We start from the raw sequence: 23,235 nt of genomic DNA on the forward strand, positions 1-23,235 counted from the left end.
CAGAGCACGTTGAAGAGCCCTAGACGGTCGAAATTTCCCGAATCCTCTGCAACAGCTTGCCATTTGTATATTGTAACTTTAGGCTTAAAACTTAGTATTAGAACCTCAGAAAACAGGATTGCTGCATAAGAGTTGTTGCCGTAGAATGTGAACTCTTTTTTTCGCGTTTCTGTACTGTGTTACACAAGTGTCGTGAACATAAACTAGCTTGAACTTGTCCTTGTGGATGATTCCACCACTTGTAAGTACGTTTAAGTGACCTTTGCAGTTCCACCTCATTTTGCCTACAGATAGACATCACTGATGTCACATATCCCAGAAAAATTAATATGGCGGATTCAGTCATACCAGAACGAACTTTCAAGAAGATTGTTGAAAGCATTGATGCCTCATACGAAGACTGAGGTTGCCGTCGTTGAAACACGATGCTGCAGCACGCCGTAAAATTACGCGCTTGGACGAGTTAGACTTGGGTATGTAGCTTGAATGAGATACGCAAAAAGAGGATTTTTTGTAGTTTGCTGTGTTTTTCTTGCATGCACGACTGTTGCTGAAAATTTCTTGGTGTGTTTTTTGTAACTACTTTGCACAGTAATATTTTTGTTTTCAATGCGGATTCATTTACTACTGCCAGTGTGTGTGACGAAATCAGGTGTGTATATAAACTAGGACGCAATAAAGCGAACAATGCAACGCAATCAGCGTTGTCTCTGATGGTAATTTTCACTGTTAAAAATATATTTTAGCATGTATCAAACTTTTTCTTGTCTCTTGTCTTGTATGTTGTTCTTTTACGTAGCTCGATTGTATTTTCAGTACCCTGTGGTGCCCAAGGGTCATGCATGCTCACATTTTTATGCTTGCGATGAATTATCGATTGTGGTTGCTACTTCGTATTTTTGTTCGTATTTTGCAAACACAGCATTATAACATATTATTATTATTACTTTCATGTCGCTGTAAGACAATTGAATTAGGTACACGCCTGTAAAAGTGCGATTCTCAACAACTTGTGTTTAATCTTATAACATTGTTTATGGGCACGTGTTTCAACCCCATTTCGTAAAGGAGCTCGGAAATTAGCTACATTCGGAGATAAACAATTCATGCCGAAAATGGACATAGAATAATATTGAAAAAAGTGTATAACTGGCTACGCGATCTGATGTATTAAGTGAAAATTTGACGCTAAGAAATTTCACTCTGCAACTGTTTTTGTTGATGATGTATATATATATATATATATATATATATATATATATATATATATATATATATATATATATATATATATATATATAATATTGCAATTAAAGTAAGCTGTTCTGACTGTTTATGACCAGACGCCCAACCAGAATGTTTGTTTTCAACAGTCATGTGGCTTTATATGAGTCTTATGGTAGTGTTTCTTGCTTTTTAAAATTAAAAAAGAATCTAAAGATAAGGTATGATGTTTTTACTGTGTGAGGAAGTAGTCCAAGTTCGACCAAGCGCACCATCGCTGAAGGCGATTCTAGCTGTTTGCAACATTTATAAACGTATCACTCAGACAACCGTCAAAGAAACAACATTGAAACGCGAAGCGAAGCAGAAAAAAAATATGTGGAGCAGCGAAGTAATGTGGCACTATGAGCAAAAGCGCATATTTTTCAACATTAACTCCTGGGTACTGTACGATCAGTTTACTGCGCGTTTGCCACTACATAATTAACGTTACCTCAGAATTTTCCGAACGTATATATCGCTAAACATTCAGTGACAAGTGCGTCATTAGTGAACGACAAATGCAATATAAGGTAACTTGATCATCCCCAAATTAACCATATTTGTGGGCAAATGCAACTAAGGCACAAAAGCGTGATAAGTGATTGGGAAAGTTTGCCGGAAGCTAAGCGAAAAAACAAGGCCAACTCCACTTAATATAAGTGAAAGAGACTCTTCTGCGGGCCATGTCTTTAAGTGCCGCTCTCGGGGGCAACGTGCCTGCATATGGCGGTCGCGCCGAACCAGATGACGCAGATGCCCTCACCCTAAAACAGAGGGCGCGCGTCAGGCCACGCTATGTTCCTATGTATACAGAACTCCTAGCGGTGGGTCGTATAACTACATCTCAAGACAGACGTAACGCAAATCAATGAACCACGCCAAGCATACTAGTAGCTATCTCGGTAATTAAACACATGTATTTCTAATCCACATATTGTGAATAACCTTCAAGAGTCAATTGAGTGACCCCCCCTCCCCAGGAACACTGTGCTGGGAAAACAGGTCCATGCCCTGAAAAAAGAACATTATTGCGCAATTTCTGTCTAGGGCGGACATTCGAAATTTTATAGCGCAAAAAGCTAACCTTGCACTGTTATGTCTTGAAGTGGTTTCACGGTCATAAATTAAACGTTACTTCATGAATCCATCTGCACAGAAAATTTTCAACGGCGACAGATTTACGAACACTTGGACACGTTACTTCAACAACTTGGACTGGACCAAGCATATACAAACAGCTTCCTGCACAAAGTACATCGACCCAGCTCACCGGAACATTACTGTGGCCACGAAAATGAGAACGTGGCAATATACTGTTGGATTGCTTAAATAACGCAACTGAAAGAAAACGTTAAAAAAAATTAAGAAGTTTGGACATACGACACATCACAATGAAGAAATTACTTCGACCATGTCCTGAAATACATTTTTAGAAAAAGACAAACGTGTTCTTGAAATACTTCTTAGCAGACACCCGACTAAATAAACACTTGTAATGCACCGTTAGATGTTACGTGGAATTATGTGTCAATACATACACTGTGGGTCCAAAGAGAATTGTGTGTCTGTGTGAACATATTTTTGCATCGTGAACTGCTGCAAGCAAACTGTACATAGCCGTGTCATTTCAACATGTTTCAGTGTGCTATAATTATTTTCGGCTCAATTTATAGTTCACTTTAGGTAACCTTGGTTATTTTTTTTATGTTGCAGAACTTACTTGTATAGAGTAGCCGAGATAGTATGAACCTCTGCACAGTAACACAGGTACAACAAAAGAGAACAACGCCATACATCTGCGAGAACACGCAGGCGCATCCGTTTCAATATCGCTTTCCCCCCGTTTGGGTGCTACCTTCCTTGCATCTGTTTTAGCGGTATCAGGCACGTGGGCATTTTTTTATCATAATTTATGTGGCGGTCATGCCGTGCTTGCACAGACGGTGACGCTAGCGCTATTTCTAAAATCGTTTTTGTCGGAATAACTAGTGTATAAAACGTTGATTTACAGGAACAGGTGCCAATGCCAAGCACTGCAGTGAGATCTCGTGTATAAATGATCAGCACTGTTAACAAAACGACAGTTAGCGAAGAAATACGTATTTACATTTACAGAACACCTCGATACGAGTATGTGTCTAATGGCAGGTACGATATAAACTTAGCCCATGTAAGCTCCGTGGTGTATAATAAAGCAATGAAAAGTTAGAGCGTGTATGTAGGTGTACAAAACGGCACATTACAGGGCCACTGACGCACAGCGAATCCGAAATTAAAACCGAAGTGCACCAGTGAACGTTTCCTGACTTGGAAGCAAACCGTCGCCACTAGAAGTTTCTTAAGATCACGCGTTAAATATGATCAATGAGGATTTGATGGGGGCTAGTTCCTACTGACACGTTTTGTTGCTCCACTAAATTAAGACACAAGTACAAAACCACAAGACGTTTGCGCGCAATTCGATGTGCGCTTAGCGCATATGCGCGCAAAGCTCTTTCAGGACTGGAGGTCGCACGGCACCGATTTCCCACAGGGTGGGTGCCCTTTAAAGCGACTAATAACGTCGTTGTTTTGCCGAGCACAAGGCCAAAAGTGGGATTGTACCTATTTAGGCAGTAGGTGCCTGGCGGCAGCAATTGTCTGCCTCCCACAGAAGCGGCGAATCCTCAAATGTTTCACCAACGCTGGGGTGGATTAAGGTACGCCCAGGATTCCTTAGAAGGGAGCTATGGGGCCACCTTTCGAGATGAGCACACAGAGTCAAACGAGCACTAGGTTGCTGAACTCCTATACTTACAGGGAAAAGCCGGTGGGATTCTGGTCGGTACAGGGAAACATATACGCTTTACGAGCATGTATCCTGGTACTCTACTTGTTTATCGATTTGGCAGAGCAAGAGAATGGGTCCAAGAATGATTTTATACGGAGGTGCAATGTGTTCTAAGAATCCACTGATCAAAACTGGGCAGTCTGCAAATCTGTGCGCTCCAGAGTGTACTTGCCGATTTAGTCTTTAGTGTGGTACGATTTGACGGAATACGCACCTATCTTCGCTTAATTTAGTAATTTCGGTTACTTGGGGCATTCCGGATGTCGACCCCTAAGAGAGCTCGCTCGTTCCTTCAAAGTCCCTGGTCAGCTGGTGCCCAGACGAGCCGAATATCTCTATGGGTCTTTTTACCATGCCTAATATACGGACGGCTCTCTCCGTCCCCTTTCCCGATTCGTAATTTCGTCTTATTCAAGGAGGCACTTCAAATTCGACAATATTGAATCCACCCCCACTATTTTCTCGCCAATGATACCGTATCCTCGTTTAAACGCTGAACACATCCGGCATATGAAACAGCGTGACGTTGCCATGAGACGCTGAAATGAGTTCGCCAAGGACTATAAACACTGTACAACTCCCCTTTAATGCTTACGGCATCAAATTTAGCTACCCTAGAACGTTTTTAGAACCACTGCATTTATCGGTACATACATCCAAAACGAATGTCATGGTATACTTCCTGAAGTGTTGAAACGCTAGTAAATGATTTCGGAGTGTGCACAAGTAGAAAAAGAACATCAATAAAGAAACGAAAAACAGAAGTAAAGCAACAAGCAGGTTTACTATACGCAGAGCGTTAAAGTACAAGAAATCAAACATGGGCGTGTTAATGCGTACACGCATGCACACACAAAAGAAATGAAACTGGGAAAATTCTATAGCTTGGTGTCGCTCGTGTGATCCTTAAAAGCGATACTTGAGCACTGAGCAGTGTTACAGGTATGTAACTTCCTCTTGAGCTAACTCTTGTGATGAAATTTGATTCCGAAATTTCTTTTGTAAATGCGTTCACAGTCTTCTCCTAGAGAGAAAAAAATGTGCCTTGCAGATGCAAGCACGATAGTGTGTTGGCAAATCGGCAGTACTTTTTCATATCCTCGGCTAGTAATTCCGTACGGGGCCACTTAGATGGTAGCCTATTAGCATGCAATAAATCAGATGGGACGCTTCTTTATTGCGTTTTTTTCAAACGTACGATATTCTTAGTCTCGAATTTATGACCCACAACACAGTGTGGTTCAGAGGGACGCCGTATTGAAGGGATTCGGCAATTTTGACTACGTGGTGTTCTCTAACGTCCCAAAGGTGGGCATCTCGGCATGGTCGTGTTCTATGATTAAGAATGGTAAGAGCGCACGATGTTTGTGTGTGTGTGTGTGTGTCTTATTTGTGCCCTCTTTTTTAGTGCGCTAATACCATCCCTAATAATTTTTGAGGGTGCGCGTATACCCAAGTACAATTCACCAGCATCGAGATATGGTCGCTGGTGCAGGAAATTGAATGCCCCATCTTCGTGACTCTAGCTCAACACAATTAACACAGGATTACCTTTTCAGGTGTTGAAAACTGTAGTTAACGCAATATAAGCAACGAAAGATACAATCACAAGTCTGAGGAAACCTGGGCAAATAAATGGCAAACACAGATTGATTGATTGATATGTGGGGTTTAACGTCCCAAATCCACCATTTGATTATGAGACACCGTAGTGGAGGGCTCCGGAAATTTAGACCACCTGGGGTTCTTTAACCTGCACCCAAATCTGAGCACGCGGGCCTACAACATTTCCGCCTCCATCGGAAATGCAGCCGCCGCAGCCGCAATTCCATCCCGCGACCTGCGGGTCAGCAGCCAAGTACCTTCCCTACTAGACCACCGCGGCGGGTCAAAATAGCAGGCACAGAAATGCAGAACGGAGTATAAGTGCTCTACGGTTGCAGGTTTTCTGGCTGGCACTATGAAACAAACACCGCACGTATAAGACCAAGGAACAAAGAAAAAAACACACCACAGCACTGTCTTACAACCTCAGTAAGAGTTGGTGAGTGTTCCCTATATATGCCCTCTTGGAATACGTTTGTTGCATCTTTCATGGCTCTCGTTTGGTGAACAAGCCCGAGTTCGCACTCTCGCTACTACAGCATCACTCTCGCCACACATCCTGGACGAATCTCTCTGCTTCGGAAACTCTGTCGTTTCTTGGGATGTCGCCGAAGTAGAACGCAGAAGGCAATGGCGCCCCGTAGGAAGTCTGCGAAGATGGCGACGTCGAATGGCCAGAGTGGAACCGCCACGCGTTGTCCAGTGGCGATGGTTGTTGGTAGCTCGGAGAACATCTTATGGAGTTGAGTGCTGGCCTTCCCGAAGTCATTGCGGACGAACAGGATGCCCCCACCGCTACATTTGTTGTAGACTTCTTTGGTAGACTGTTACACTTTTTCTGTGAAGAGCGTGGTGTTTTTCTACTGGGCGTCGGAGCAGCCGATGCACGTGCACGGGGTGGCTGCATCGCAGTGCAAAAGGTACATGGATGTTGTGGACTCGGAAAAGGCGGGCCAAATGGAGCCGACTTTTGGTTCCTTGGCGTTCCTCGATTGCTTCCCTGTCCTTGTTGCGGGATTCCCTGCGCAGACCCCACAGTCGCCATCATAAACGCCGAATGACCTTTCCACGCTGCCATCAAAGCCGGTAAAAGACAGACGTCAGCAGGCAACTCCGGCGTAGTCAGTCTTCGTGTCCAGTGTGCCACCAGTTGTTCAGCGCAACACAGGATAGTTCCCTCTCAAGAAATGGTGGTCTTGTTATAAGGTCAGCTAGCGATCAACCACGTGATAGCCAGAGCAGGGCATTGGTAATCGCTGATCAAGCCGATTGATATTTGACGAAGAACTTAGCAGGTGATGGGGAAAAGCCCGAACCTGATACCACAAAGTGGGGACTTGCGTCGTGGTGTCAGTCTCTCGATAAGCCAACAGTGATTACCAAGAACGTTGTCATCAGTAAGCGGAAGAGTTGTTTCGAAAATGGTGCTACCAGTCTACACTCTGTTTACTTTGTAAATCACTTCGGATATAGTGTGCTAATATACTTTACCAAAGCGCTTGCTTTGAGGATCATTCTGCTTCAAAGATTTAGCTGAGAGTCACGTCATTTACGTTTTAAAAATGCCCTGCTTTATTGGTTTCTGTGTGCTTGATAAGACATATATTACAAGAACAATCTTTGATGGCTGTGGCATATATACAAAGGGTGAATATGTAAATTTGACTTCGGATAAATCCAGCCTGTTTATTGGTGATAACTTTACAAAAATGACAGTGTTTTTTTGCATGTTGTGTTTTAAACTTACGACGCTGTAAATACAGTTTTATCCCAGTGTCATCACTGCTGCTGCAGCAATTTGCATAATATGCCTTTTTGGCGTTGTGGCTCCTGTTTGTTTGGGTGCTTCTTAACTTTCTGTACATAGCTCACAAAAGACTTCCGCGTTTGATCGCATCTACTTCCTACTCATGCCGGATGAAACCAGTTTCCTCATCCGCCGCTTTCTTGAGAAATACTTACTTCCTTTGTGTCCTCCCAAAGAAAAGCACTCAATGGGAAAGACGGGCTTGAAAACCAGTAATATAAAACTCAAGAACAGCACATATTATAAGCGCTTCATCTTGAAACAAGGGGTCAGATACAATAACTTTCTCTTGTGGAGCTTTGATGTGAATTAGAAGGGAGTAATTAATTCTTTTGTCTCAGTGGGTCTAGGAACCAGTGAAGTGATTTCGCATAACTTTCCGTAGTTCACACCAACGCCCTCTTCGAATGAATCTTCCACAGCAACGACACAGTGACACGTTGACCTTCCTCTAACATTGTCCGCCATTGAATCGCTGGTGATGGTGCTCAGCCTTTGGCACGAAGGTCATGGGTTCGATTCTAGCGGTACTGGTTGCATTTTAGCATAATTGAAATGGCGGAGGTGCATGTACTGTTCGATGCCAATGCTTGTTGAAGGGAAAGAAATAACTGAAATTTCCAGAGTCCATAACTGAGACGTGATTTCTTATTTTATGGTGGTTTTAACACGTAAAACCCAACATATTTTCATGTATCCTCGGCGATGGATCTTTTGTGGTTGTTCGTGTTTCTGACGAGCAAGTAGACAGTGGCGCGCTGGTGGAGAGGAGGTGTTTATTTCCTTACGAAACGTGCTTAGCCCCATCCCATATGCCCTAACTGCCCTACTGTCACTTTCATTGAGCGCCCAGTGCGCACATTCAAGGATACTTTTTAATGAAGAGGGCAATGATACCATGTTTCTTGACATATGCACTTAATCACTCAATCATTTGTGCTCGTTTTCATGTGGTTAAAATGTGGCAAGTTCAGTGCGACGACATACTTCATGTATAGTTTGGCAAGGCTCAATGAAAGTACGGTATAGCACGTACGGCGCTGATGGTTTACGAGCTGCGATTATTTTAACAATATCGAACGATGGCCACCTGGACACCATGTCAGCACCTTCATTACTACGGGGTGAAAAATAAGCGCGCGATGAACAATTCTATTTTTCGCTATCTTTGCCGCTGGTTTCTTTCAGCTGTTGTTTACTTTGTGCGTGTACTATTTTGCGAAGCCTATGATGAACTTTCGTACACACGTAAAGATTTACAGATTATTGTCTGTGACGTACTTGTTACTTGTAATTTTAATCGTTCTTCGATTCCTTCAGCAGTAGGAAAAAAAATGCCATATTAGGCAAAGTGTGCTTCTCTCCTGCCACAAATTCCATAATCTTGTGCAAATATTTGTACAAGATTATGGAATTTATGGAATATATATATATCTATCTATCTATATATATATATATATATATATATATATATATATATATATATATATATATATATATATATATATATATATATATAGCCTATTGCATTTACGTCCCTCGTGCTGCCTTATTTTTATTTTGCGAATGTCGCACACCTAGCGCAAATCAATGCGCTCCCAAACTGAAAGACACCGGCAACGACCGAGTTGAACAAGTAGTGTTTGCCGCTTTACGCGGAACCGATATTGAGCAGAATGAGATATTGGATTGAAATAAACTTTATTAAACGAAATAGGGTGAGGCAAACACAGCTTATAAACTTATCGGCTCATTAAGATTGTCATGTTTTCTTGCAACTATACGTACACAAATATACAGGCAGGGGCCACAGCTGTACAGTCATTTAACGATGTTCCAGTTTAGCACACAAAAACACATTGAAAATATCCTCTATGAACAGTTGCAGAGGTTTAGTATGCATACTAAACATCGCTACATACATTTAGGCATACACACACAAACGCTGACGAAGTCAGTTGCAACCTTGAAAAAGACAAGCGCGCTTGTTGAAACGTCGGATCAAGCAGCCATCCGCTGTTCTCAAATTTCTCATCGCCAGCTTCCACCTTCAACTTCTTGCCTTTCATTTCAATGCGTCCATTTATTAGCATTACTGGTCAACCGCTCAAACATCATACTATTATAATGCAAAACATATAAATAATCTGATACTATTTGTTGCATTGATGCCTAAGCTCCAGAACGAGTGCATTGCTATTTTACTTGACCTGATAGGTGGTTATCACTGGCGTACCAGATGACACAGCAGATGCCGGCATGTTCAGCCAACAGCTCCGTACAAGAGCATCATTTTTACAAATGTTTACATGCGCTATAGGCTACTTCGACATGATACATTAACATGAGAGCGTTTATATTTTTAACTTCCTTGCGTGAATGACGTAAAGCGATGGCCTCGCGCAGTATGCTCCCTCATTGGTCCACTTCATCACCTCCGTCTTGACGTCGTTCTTCAGAGCTTCTCGTTCATCGACAGTGGCCAAGGACCAGGCGGGGTTTAGGGACAACTGCATGTCTGAAATTGACACAATATCACGAAATTCAACGTCATAAGTCTGTGTTCTTACTGTGTATAAATAGTTACGAGTTTGTAACCAAGTAAATCACACAGACAATCATGTCAAGGACAGCACTGATGACTTGACTTGCTGTCTTTGGTTTGTGTGCTAAATCAGACGAACCTAAATGAAACGAAGTGGACAAAACACCACACTTTTCATCTGTTTTGCCTTTTAGGGGGCTTTATTTTCATGCTCCGTGCCTTCTGCTAAAACACTAAGTATCTCAAAAACTTAGGAAGGCTTGAACCACTGGAAAACAAAGAAGAGCGAAAATTTGCGTAGGCATGCCTGACGCAATCTTTTTCTATGTCTATTTATTTATTTATTTATTTTATTGCACTGAATTTTAATCTAATTTTCAACTCTAATGCAGCTGGCGTGTATTGTTGGAATTTTTTCTAATTTTATAGCAATAGCTGATACTACCGCTGATGTACCACCAAAATTTAGAAACTCAATTTTTAAGCTTCACGACAACTTAAAGGCGAACTCCGGCGATTTTGTGACCATGTCAGGATAATGGTGCTTTTATGTTTCTTAGACACCCTTCTCGCGCACCCGATAACTGAAATTCAAAAAAAAATTTGAAAATGATTTTTGATTACCGAAAAACAGCAATACCGAAACCAAAACTCAACCAAGCGCACTTCTACGTGGAACGTACAGATTTTCCTGACACTGCCAGAACCTGCCTGATTAAACATAATGCCCGCCAGATGACACTACCTGCATGTCCACACCGTCCGCGACGATCGGCTAAAATGCTTACGTTGTTTTGGTGAAGATATGGCGAATAGTGTGTGGCTCACAACGCAACATCACTTGGCACCTATGGCACGCCCACCCAAATGGAAAATGAAATCACACACTCAACCAAGTAAGCACCGGCCAAACCCACACAATCCATAGCAGACAAGTAGACGCTGCAGTAGGGCATCAGTTCGTCACTTCGGCCATGCAAAACTCAACGCCACACACACAATGTTGTCATTTATTCTGGCAAGTGAGGTGAGTGTTTCGAGGCAAGCTCTAAAATTCATTTGAAAGAATCAACGAAACTCTCAAGCCTACAATTTCGCAAGGATGGCGCTAACGTGCAAAGGAACGTACCCAGTGAACTTCATTGAGATCCACTGACCTCAAAAAATCGCCGAAGTTGGCTTTAAGGAGGCAACATGCATATGTGGATCTCCAGGAGTAGATCCTAACGCTGTTTTTCCATTCGTAAGGAATTCATAATTTCACTAATACCTAGCACCTACGGGAACCCCTCTAGTAATTTAATAAACCACAATGAAACGATATGACACGAGTGTCCAAGGATATCTCACTGCTATAGGCAGTGGTCATGGTGGTGTTCAAAGCCTACTTAAGAATCTAAAGTTGGCGAGCAACGAAATTGGCGCCAATTCTTACCTATGTGTGCCTCTGGTTTATTGTAATTTGGCTGCACATATAGTAGCTCACAGGTGTTTGGCTCCAAGTCGGCACCGCGAAGGATTTCCCGTACGTAGGTTATCCTTGCATCGTCATCCTCAAGGTCCTGACTTCGGGGAACAAAACTTTCGAAAACCTGATAAAAGTAAGAAAATAAAAATAACGTATTTCATGATAGCGCTGTTGCAAATATCAAAATATTGGCGGAGGAAAAAATGTAATAATAAAACATCAAACATTTCCGGGGTTTCATTACATAGAGAACTGTACACTTGTAATAAGTTTCAATAACCTGTTACAATTGTTACTTTGGGCTTATGCGTGAGACATTTGCATCTAATACTGGAATGTCCCATGGTTTTATCACTGCACATGTCTCCGCAAAAGTTTTCGTGAAGAAATCGATAGAACAGAGCAGTTCTCAGCCAAGATGGCCAAGCTTACAGTGTATGTATCAGCAAGCCCACAGCAAACCCCGGCATCATTTATATATCGAATCGACGAATAAAGGTATTGAAATTGTTCCAAAGTTTCTACGCCGTGAGGTTACTACTTCCGCCTTGCTTTCCATGAACAAAGTGACGCACTTGCTTTGTTTACACTATTCTTTCCCGAGGCACAAATGATCAGCCAATGGATTCTTCACTTACAGAAATGATAGTGAAAATAGTATTATGGGCAGTACCAGCGCACAAACCCACGGGACGAAGAGAAGAGACACAAACAAGCGCTGTTTGTGTATCTTCTCTTCGTCCCGTGAGTTTGTGCGCTGGTACTGCCCATAATGTATCACCAACCAGCCCAACTCTCAGTCCTGCTGACAATAGTAATAATTTATTATTTCGATATTTACATAAAAAATATGTAAAATGAACCTATAGGTCTGCTCGTTGCAGTAACTAAGTGGCCACTACATTTCTCTGTGGAGACAAAAATAGCGGCGTCCGTCCACCACCGGCCACAACATAAATTTTTCTCGTGCGTTCTCGGGGTCATTATAGTACTCTATCTAGTGTGTCGAACCATAAATGCCTGCTTTAGGTTTTACTCTTTTCGTCTTTTTTTAATACAGGTGCAAAACTTTGTAGGCGTATCCTCTGCTCACTGATTGTGTGCAGTGGTTTCAGTCGTTTTTAGTCTACCTTTGCTCATGAACCACGTTTCAATTAGAGCAGTTTATTGATTCATCTAGTTGAAATGCTGTTTTTTTATTTTGTGTCACTTAAATTTTCGCTTTTAGCAGCAATTGCAATAACATCATTAGGCTCTATAACCTTCAGGTCAGCGAACGCCCTTAGTCTGTTCTCTGTGAGAACTTTAGCGCAGCTGGTACTTCCCTGTCGTTAAAAAAAAACAACGAAATTGGATTGAATCGATAACCCAAAGAATTATTTTTTTCTGTTCGATTGCCATTTTATGGTCAATCGTGTTGCACAGGGTAAACGATATGCCGCACGATAGTACCAACCTGTCTGTGAACGGGATGTACTTGGATCTACTTGGTCGTCCACTCGTAGATGGAACACGGTTCCACGTGGCCGCACTTTGCCGAGCGCCAGAGTATATCCGGCGCCGCCACTCATCGAATGGCGTTACGCCTGCGCGCAGGGATCGGTGGGAGCTGTTTCGCTTAGTCCGGCGTCATCTTCTACAGCACTGAAGCGCACTGCTCTCGCTTTGCCTTGAATTTCAACGAGAGGGGCCGTCCACTATGCGCCGGCGCCGCTTCGCTTCAATGTCCGGTGGCACCTATGCACTGGCGCGTTATGAAGCGTGCTTATGCAGAGCTATCCTGTTCTGTTCTAACCAACTTGCTGTGGAGGAAATGGGGTTTACACAACTTGCGCCGTTCAATTAGTATAGGTTTTGCAATGAAAATAGAAAATCATTAAGCATAAATGAAGGTAAAAAATTGGCCCCGTATCTGCATGCTACACTGCAAATGTCGTCGAAAGACGATAGACTTGCGCCTAGAGCGAGTTTATTTGATGTTCTTCGCAAGAAAATTGTTGCATGGTATTCTGGAGGCGCGGCGTTAGAGTGCCTCGAGCGTCCAACGGAGGCGAACGAGCGCATCAAGTCACGTCACGCATGAGACATGGGCGCTATCGTCTTAGCAAAGCTTCGGAAACACTTGCCTTTTCGTGAAAGCGTTGCATGGTCAGCGCAGCGTGATAAACGCTACGGTCCTTAGAATGACTTATGTATGCCATTTCTAGTAAAAATACACATACATAATATTGACGTGTTGTTATGGTTCCTCAGATATGTGAAATAATTGTTTTTAATTGACAATAACACAAGCATGAACGCTGAGCCTTGAGCAATATTGGTGGGTGCTGCGAATGGGGTCGGCCGTTTGGAGTATTGTTTGGTCGCTTTGGTGCCATTTAGGGTACCGGTAAAGGCGGAAGAACGGACAAATATACAGACAGAAAGACAGACAGACCAAAATTTTTGCGTTGAAGGTCCCCAAGAAAGACTATCATCTTTAAAAACAGATATCAATAGAAACAAATATATGCAATCGGCAGGTTACTTCCAAGAGTTCTGTTTTTAATTAAATGTTCGCACAGAGTTCTGTTCATGTTCTGCTGACAAATGCGGACCATAGGCGCCTGCAGCATTTTTTGGGGGGGTGAAAATTATAGTAGTATTGCGATGGCGAAAGGGCGGGGTTTCTTTAGTGTAGCTGAAGACAAGTTTGGCTGAGCCTTCAGGGGGAGGAGGGAAACCAAGTTTTTTTTTTCGCAACCACCTCGGACGCTTGTCATGTGAGCAGACATGTAACTCTTGTACAGCTATTCATAACTCTCAAACACAACCACTTATCTACTACAGTGTACACTTAGTATTTTAAGGTGTTGACCTTACGCTGAGGATGCTTTTCAAGCCGCGGTCAAAGTAACTCCTGCGGTGTGTGAAGATGTCTGTACAGACTGAACTATAGTTAATTCTTGTGAACGTTTTTCCTTCATTTGTATACTTAGCGCATTCCCTCCGAATATTACTGATGTCATCTTCATCGCCAACACAGCGCGTAAGTGAGTTGTATCAGTGCATCTGTGAAGTAACCTCTCTGCATATCACAGTAGATCTGCTGCTATTTTTTTAGTTTTCTTTGTGAATCTGCTTAATGTAATGTTGTTGCACCCTTGAATTATCAAGAGGTGCGCCCGTGTCAGCACGGGTGGGCACGATTTCCGTGGCAAGAGTGAGGAGCACAACAACACTTAATAGGAATTACAAGCACAACCACCCCCACCACTGCTCTGTAACTCTTCAACATTCACTCCTTCCTAGTTTCACGCCACAAAAATGAATGGGGATTTTCTTCACTTACGCCGCCCGGGAGACCAAATGTGGGCCGTTACCAGGGGCAAGGCGGTGAGGGAAGGATATGGATTGCCGAGAAGAGGGGATCACTGCCATGACCACTGGATGGAAAAGTTTGCTTCCTCTGGAGGCCTTGTTACTACCACCCGGTGTATGCGCCAGATGCTCATAACGTCTTCGTTCAATAATTCATTGTTATGAGTTAGCACTACGAAACAACATGTCCAAAGAGCAATGGTTAAACCCTTGCGTTATAATATTTCGGATATATATGCCATAGACAAAAGGATTGCGCAAAGCAATTCCAGGCATCTCAAGACTCACCACTAATGTACTTCAATGACACAAAGCAGCTCACCTTCGAAAATTTTCTCCAGCGTTCCAACTCTGCCACTTTCCTCCAAAGCATCCTCGTCGGTGACCAGGCGGGAAAAACGAGCAGACACTCTCCACCAGGTGTAAGCAACGCCGAGACGTTCTTCATCGCGCGAGCCTGGTCTTTGACCCAGTTGAGGCAGAAGAAGGAGTAGATGCGGTCGAATTTGCCGTACTTTTTAGCAAAGTCGCTCACGTCGTCCCCGATGTTGAGGTAATCGTGCTCTACGCGGGGATGCGCGCAGTGAATCCGAGCGTACGCCAACATGTCCACCGAAGCGTCCACAGCGACGATTCTTTTGCAAGGGGAGCATCGCGGAAGAAGCCAGTCACGCGTGAAGTCTCCGGTACCACAGCCGATGTCCAGGAACTGTTGGTCCGCGTTCTGTTTGGTTCTGAACGCCATCTGGTACAGGTCTAGAACCTTGAGGTTCAATTCTCTCTGACGGTCGTCGTTACTGGCGTACAGTTCCGAGTTGTACCTTGGATTTCGGGACTTCTTGTTCAGCGTATTGCTGTACGTTGTGTTTGGCATGATGAATGTACACTGCTGAAAGGCAAATAAAAGTGAAATGAGACACAATGTAAGCACATCTGACATGTTTATACTAACTTCAGTTGTGTGTACTTCACATTTTGAAAAAAAAAATTTAGTAACTCGTATTCTCAGCATTCTTTATGCGACATTGGTGTAAAGAAACAATAAATTTTGAATTCGCTCGACAAAAGTACTTTGGCTCAAGCATAAGTGTGGTGCCCTCTCATCCGGCCTCATTGATTTTGCGCTGTGAAGATATGTCAATGCTGATTCACCAAACAGCTGAAGATACTATTCTAATTTGCACAAGAGCACAACAGTGACTATATTTAATAGCCGAAATTTTCTTCCTTATTAATTTCTTCTTTCTGCTTGTAATGTATCACGATAAAGCTCTATTGAATATAAACATGTCGGAAAACTCGAAGGCAAAGGGAACTGACCAATCTTGTCCTTAGCGAGGGAAGAACCAGTCACAATTCACAATCGATGCGCTCAACACTTCGCTGCATACAGTATTAAGTTATTATACAACACTGTGCCCATCAAACGTTCATCTTTGTATGGGCGCCTTAAACCTATTAAAAAGGTGCAGTCTTGAGGTTCTGCCCAGTAGAGTACCTACAATATATTCCTTGATGTGTTCTTTATAAATACCCAGCTAATGTGTTACGACGTGTCTGCGGATGTACGAACTTCCTGCCTACAATACATGTGCCCTGTCCTTCGACCGGTGCCCTGTGTTTTCCATTTTGTAAAGGAACCTTGCTGTCGCGACACCAGCTGGTCGTGCGAGCTGTGCTCCCACAGCATGTGGCTTAATTTATAGCTGCCATTTCTGCCGCCGTACACGGGAATAAACGATTGTTTTTACATTACTTTTTTTAGGTATCCCGTTTCAGTGCCACACAAACATTGCCTTTCAACAACGAAATCGACTTTTTTTAGAACACTTGGAACCGAAGTATATTGATGCACTGGTGGCGGTAAAAGTAGTTGTTTTTGAGCGAGAACGCGGCGAGGCACCTAAATGCGTTCCCTGAAAACGTACGCACATGGCAGTATTGAAATTATATGTTACGCTAAAACAAAAAAAGGAAACTAAGCGTAGCAATGTCGAGTGCATATGCCGTAGGTCCTAACCAAGGGCGAACTTCCGTTGGAGTTGCGCTTTGGATTGAAAGTATTTGAATTCTTTTTTCGGTGACGTGCTGCTTGGGGAAACGAATTTTATTATTCAGGATGTGCGCAGTAGTCTTCATTCCAACACGACCTTATAGTTATGCAGATTGCTGGTGTTTTTTTTTTCCTCATACACCGCAGACCAAATAAAGTGATTGGCTAGATTTCAGACTTGCCTCTTGCTGATTTTAGTACGCCGGAAATGCGCGTTCGTACCTGTATATTCCAAATGCCTGTCTGTGTAGTTTTGAGGAAGCATTCATTTTTATAAAGCCTTGGTTTTTAATACAATGCTTGATTGATAATTAGAAAGTTTGGGACGGTTGAGAAAGCAAACATACTGCATGGTAAAATCATATAACTGTTGGATAATATGATGCCGAGTATTGCTTCAGCCGACCGCACCGCATGAATACAATTTCCTGATTGGCGACACGACCTAAGCAATAATCGGTTTACAATTCTCTCTGAACCGATCCTAGTCCGGTAACATTGTAAGCGCTGAAACGAACACATGACTACCATTGACGTCATGAAATATCTTAAGTTTACTAAGTATATAATGCTTGTGATCACTAAAAAGTGCCATTTTATGCCCCGACGCGGTGGTCTAGTGGCTAAGGTACTCAGCTGCTGACCCACAGGTCGCGGGTTCGAATCCCGGCTGCGGCGGCTGCAAGGCGGAATTGTTGTAGGCCTGTGTGCTCAGATTTGGGTGCACGTTAAAGAACCCCAGGTGGTCGAAATTTCCGGAGCCCTCCACTACGGCGTCTCTCATAATCATATGGTGGTTTTGGGACGTTAAACCCCACATATCTATCAATGAATTGCCATTTTATAGCATTGCAGGATCATTCAGGCGCCATGAGGAGGCTCCTAACCTTGATTATCACTATAATGGTTTTCGGTCTTCAACTATTGAACAATGCTGTTACAGTCACGCAGTGTTGATTAAGTGTGCTATATGTTCCTTCTAAGTATTACGTCAAGCTCTTCACCAATACATCTTTGTGTGCCATGAGCATTGTTAGTAGATAAGGAAAAAACGTTGAAATCTGGTTCTAATATTCTGCGAGATGAATTTGAACAGGTGCTGTCAAACTGTGTAGGTTATCCTATGGATATGCCATTTTCAATCGTGTCTGCTTCAATGAAAACAACTTGAACTCCTAGTATACCTTATCAGTGTGGTTAATTGGTCTACATGGTGATACACCTGATAACGTTCACAGCACATGGGTTGACAAATACAACGATAGGAGGTATGGAGAAGCATTGGTCTCCGTCTCTTATCGTCTTTCTTCTTAACGTCGGCCTTATGAACATAAGACAAAGCCTTGTATGTACCAGTGCTTGTCACTTTGACTGTGCCAAAGCAACTGTTTGTGATTAAGCTGAGTTTCGTGTCGAACATTATTAAAAATATGCACACTAATGATGTATGCGCTTTACAAAAAAAATGGCCCTGTATCTGAATGTTACACTGCAAAAGTCATCGAAAGCCGATAGTTTTGTGTCTGGAGAGAATGAACAAAACGTTTATTCGATGTTCTTGGCAAGAAAATTGGTGAATCGTATTATGGAGGCGCCGTGCTAGAGTGCCTCGAGCATGCAGCGGAGGCGAACGAGCACGTCAAGTCAAGTCACACGTGAGACATGAGCGCTATCTGGCAGTTATGCGCGCCCTGCTCGCCCGTCGTGGAGGTGATAAGGTGTAGAACGCAAGGCTACGGGTAGGTGCCACCACCGTGTCGTCTTAGCAAAGCGTTGGAAACACTTGACTTTTCGTGCAAGCATTGCCTGCTCAGCGCAACGTGATAAACGCTACGGTCCTTATAATTACTTATGTATGCTTTTCCTAGTAAAAGACACACATACAGAATATTGACGTGTAGTTACTGTGCCTCAGATATGAGCAATATTTGCTTTTTAAATGTGAATAACACACAACTATGAACGCTGAATCTTGAGCAATATTGGTGGCCGCTGCGGATGGGCTCAGTCGTTTGGAGTATCGTTTGGCCACTTTGGTGCCGTTTAGGGTACCGTTAAGGGCAGAAAAACAGACAGACAGGCAGACATACAGACAGACATACCCAAGTGTCTGCGTCGAAGGTCCCCCAAAAAGACTATCATCTTTAAAATGCGTCATATCTCTTGGCTAGTACGTTTCATGTACTATTCAGTCTCTGACCACGGGAATTTCACGGGATGCACAGCCATGAGCCACACACCACAAAAAGCCTCGACTATGGTGCTCTGTGTCTTCATCATTTCGATGCCAGGGCTTTGGCGAAAGATGCAGCATTCATCGATCTTATCGAATATCAACAGACCTGCAGCGACCGCAGCATTTGGTCAAAGTTGACGTCTTCATCTTAATTGTTGTTCGGTTAAATAATGCTGCTCCCCCAATGGCGTTAGTATAAAACGTATTTATGTGGTGCTAATACGACCACAGTGATATTTTTCGATCAACATAGCAGTGACCATCTTGGAGAAATTCGCTAATACTACCGCATCAACAAACGCAGCCCAATTCCCAATATTTTTCCTTCTTGCGATTTGTTGGTGGCAACTTCCTTGCGTTATCTGAACTATCTACTTAATACGTACGGTACGTGTAATCAAGGAGTACGCATAAGACAGAAAACATTCCCCACATTGAACTGGCCGTATTGATTGCGGATTTTACACAGGATTGGTAACAAACACCACCAGTTTCGTAAAATCCTCGCACGTAACCTTCCTTCTTACTAGGCTATTCGCTTTGTGCCAATTACATACTTTCTATGAAGCTGAGAGGAATAGCGCAGAAACGGGACGAAGAAAGAATGATCAACGCAACACAAGCACTGTTTCTCTCAGAATAATGCACCAACTGGCCCTTCAAGACACCTTTCTACCATTTGTTTCTATGAAGATCGCGCTATAGAACAAATCACTGTTGCCTGGTATAAAAAGCTTCAAGTATATTTACACTCATGTGTGCTTGTCCCAGGAGAGACCGATACAATCAACGAAAATAAAAAGGAATGCTAGAGCTTTGCTTCGACGAATCGAACGTCAAAACGATAAAAGCGATACCCGTGCTCATCCTCATTGCACTCTGTTTCACTTGTCGTTAGGTTCAGTCACCCAGTGCATCAGGCAGCAGGAAGCACAGAAATGCACGCACACACCCACGTGCACCCACCCACACACACGCACACACACGCACACACGCACGCACACACACGCACACGCACACACACGCACACGCACACACGCACACACACACACACAAAAGATAAAGGTTTCCACGCACTTCAACAGAACTCGTATGACAACACCATGCCTACTACCTGCGATGAAGAAAAAGCGCGTACTGATGTTTGTGTCAGGAAACTGCTCCCAAAGCACGCCCGACGTCTGCAAAATACTTGTTAAGACCAGTTTCTGATAGACCAGTTTCTATACCTATAAGACCAGTTTCTGATAGTTTTGCCATATTTTTGATAGAAATGTTTCATATTATGTCCTTAGTAAAAAAACTACACGCCAATAAAGCGGCTTGGCTCGATGCTATTACAGTTAAATTAATAAAAAATAACATAGACATTCTGGCAGACCATTTGCTGCACATGTTTCAACACTGGTAGGACTGTGGTATATACCCAAATGAGCTTAAGTTGGGCAAAAAGTCGTCCCTGTATACAAAGATGGAGACCGATCAAGTCCCTTAAATTACAGACCGATATCTGTGTTAAGTGTAATTAATACAATGTTTGAAAAAATTCCGTCAGTGCAGATAGCATCATTTGCATCCAAACATAATATAATTTGCTCAAACCGGCATGCTTTTCGAGCACACAGGTCTACATCTACTGCAGTTTTGGTATTAACCCAACAAGTTAACAAAGCCTTGAACAACAATAAGATAGCCGTCGTAGTTTACTTAGACATAAGGAAAGCTTTCGATTCCGTCAACCACAACATCATGTTAAGTAAGCTTCATGACTACGGTTTTCGAGGCAAAATTCACCAGCTTCTTAAATCATACCTATCCGACCGACAGCAACGAGGAGTGATGAATGGTGTCGAGTCCTTTACTCAATCAATAGTCTCTGGGGTACCACAAGGCTCTGTTATTGGACCCACTCTTTTTTCCCTGTACATTAACGATTTTCCCTCCATCCTACTCTATTCAGAAGCTTTAATGTACGCAGACGAAACGGCACTAATCTTTGTTGGTGACGGCTTAAGAGACATCAAAGGTAAAATTAACGAAGAGTTACAGAGAGTACGAGTATGGTTTGAACGAAACCACCTAAATATCAACACAGAGAAAACTAAAAACATGGTCTTTCACTCTAGGAAAAAAGAACTCGACTTTGCAGGTTTCAACTTGGTTTTAGATACAGCACTGCTACAGCCAGTAGCCTTGTTTAAGTACTTAGGGGTCATGTTTGACTCGGACATAAACTGGAAATCGCATATAGAAAAGACATGCTCCAAGCTAGCATATGGGTGTCACACGCTACTAAAAGCCCGTGAATGTTTTGGCGCATCGATTTTACGCATCCTATATTTTGCATTCGTGCACAGTCACTTGAGCTACTGTATAGCATCATGGGGCAGTACATATAAAACTCATTTGAAATGTATTAGCCGCCTGCAAAAGAGGGCAGTCCGGATTATCACATACTCAAACAGGATGGATACTGCAAAACTATTGTTTCAAATGATGTGTGTACTTCCAGTGGACTCTGTTCACGTGTCCAGTGTTGCTGATATAGTGCATGGAATAATGAAATGTGATGACCCATTCCCATTAAGCACCTTTACGTTACCGCGCACTGTACAAGAGATGCAGTGGATCACTGCTTTAATTTACCGGTAGCAGACTCTGCCGGTAGCCAGAAATGTCTACGGTCGAAGGCTCACAGAATTTCATGGCGCTCTCATATGGAATGCGATACCGACTGATGTGAAAGAGTCTAGAAATTTTTCATTGGCCATGAAGCATGCACTTCGTGCAAACTTTCTAAGTAATACGACTGTATAGTCATTTAGTATTATTAATATTATTATGATTATTATTATTCTAGTACTATTATTATTATTATGAGCAGCGATGGCGTAGTGGTTAGAGCATCCGCCTCGCATGCAAGAGGTCCGTGGTTCAAATCTCGGTACCGCGCAGTTCCCAACCGGATTAAAAAAAACAAAAAAATCCGCGTGTTGATGGAACTGCATTAGGAGGCCTGGGGTGCGGCCTCACCGGCAAACACCGCCGAGAACGCACTCCCTCACCAGAGAAGGATTGGCCACCCTGGTGCAGTATCTGGCCACTACCTCCCACATGCTTACGTCAAATAACTCACGGCCCTCAGTCCCCAGCAGCTGCGAAGCAACTGACCACGGCGGCGGTCAGATCTGCAACGCAGCAGAGGGTGCTAAGAATCTCTGGATCCGGACAGGCCGCCATTGGAACCTGAACTTGGCAACGTTTAACGCTAGAACCTTATCTAGTGAGGGAAGTCTAGCTGTACTATTCGAGGAGCTAGAGGGTGTTAAATGGGATATAATAGGGCTCAGTGAGGTTAGGAGGACAGATGAGGCCTATACGGTGCTACAGAATGGGCACGTCCTTTGCTACAGGGGCTTGGCAGACAGAAGAGAACTGGGAGTGGGGTTCCTAATTCACAGAAACATAGCTGGCAACATAGAGGAATACTATAGCATTAATGAAAGGGTGGCAGGTATCGTAATTAAACTGAATAAAAGATACAAAATGAAGGTAGTACAGGCTTACGCGCCTACATCCAGCCATGATGACGCTTCAGTTGAAAGCTTCTATGAAGACGTGGAATTGGCAATGAGTAAGGTAAAAACACAGTATACTATAGTGATGGGCGACTTTAATGCAAAGGTAGGGAAGAAGCAGGCTGGAGACCAGGCAGTAGGAGATTATGGCATCGGTACTAGAAACGCCAGAGGAGAGCTACTAGTAGAATTCGCAGAACGCAATAATTTACGGATTTTGAATACCTTCTACCGAAAACGAGAAAACCGCAAGTGGACATGGAGGAGCCCTAATGGCGAAAATAAGAACGAAATAGACTTTATAATGAGTGCACACCCTGGAATCGTTAAGGATGTGGAAGTGATTGGCAAGGTACGATGCAGTGACCATAGAATGGTACGGTCTCGAATTCGCCTAGACTTGAAGAAGGAACGACAGAAACTGATACGCAAGAAGCCAATCAATCAGCTAGCACTGAGAGGGAAAGTACAGGAATTCAGAGTGTCG

At 43.1% G+C, this 23,235-nt stretch overlaps 2 protein-coding genes across 4 annotated transcripts in view; one reads left to right on the forward strand and one right to left on the reverse strand.

Annotated features, from left to right (window-relative positions):
* The window catches only part of LOC119164226 (transmembrane protease serine 9), a 77,229-nt gene that overhangs the window by 9,058 nt on the left and 44,936 nt on the right, over positions 1–23,235 (forward strand). The window lies entirely within an intron of this gene.
* On the reverse strand, positions 9,191–16,522 carry LOC119164228 (juvenile hormone acid O-methyltransferase). Of its 2 annotated transcripts, none has more exons than XM_037416376.2 (4): positions 16,202–16,522; positions 15,204–15,767; positions 11,489–11,645; positions 9,191–10,026 (listed from the first exon to the last, which is right to left on the reverse strand). In XM_037416376.2, the coding sequence occupies exons 2-4, from the start codon at positions 15,753–15,755 to the stop codon at positions 9,863–9,865; spliced, it is 873 nt and encodes a 290-aa protein (XP_037272273.2). In that variant the 5' UTR covers positions 15,756–15,767; positions 16,202–16,522; the 3' UTR covers positions 9,191–9,862. The 2 variants fall into 2 exon arrangements, with proteins under 2 accessions (XP_037272273.2, XP_037272270.2); XM_037416373.2 differs by having other exon boundaries at positions 15,204–15,770.

The sequence above is a fragment of the Rhipicephalus microplus genome, chromosome 8 (genome assembly GCF_043290135.1).
Source record: "Rhipicephalus microplus isolate Deutch F79 chromosome 8, USDA_Rmic, whole genome shotgun sequence".
Lineage (NCBI taxonomy): Eukaryota > Metazoa > Arthropoda > Arachnida > Ixodida > Ixodidae > Rhipicephalus > Rhipicephalus microplus.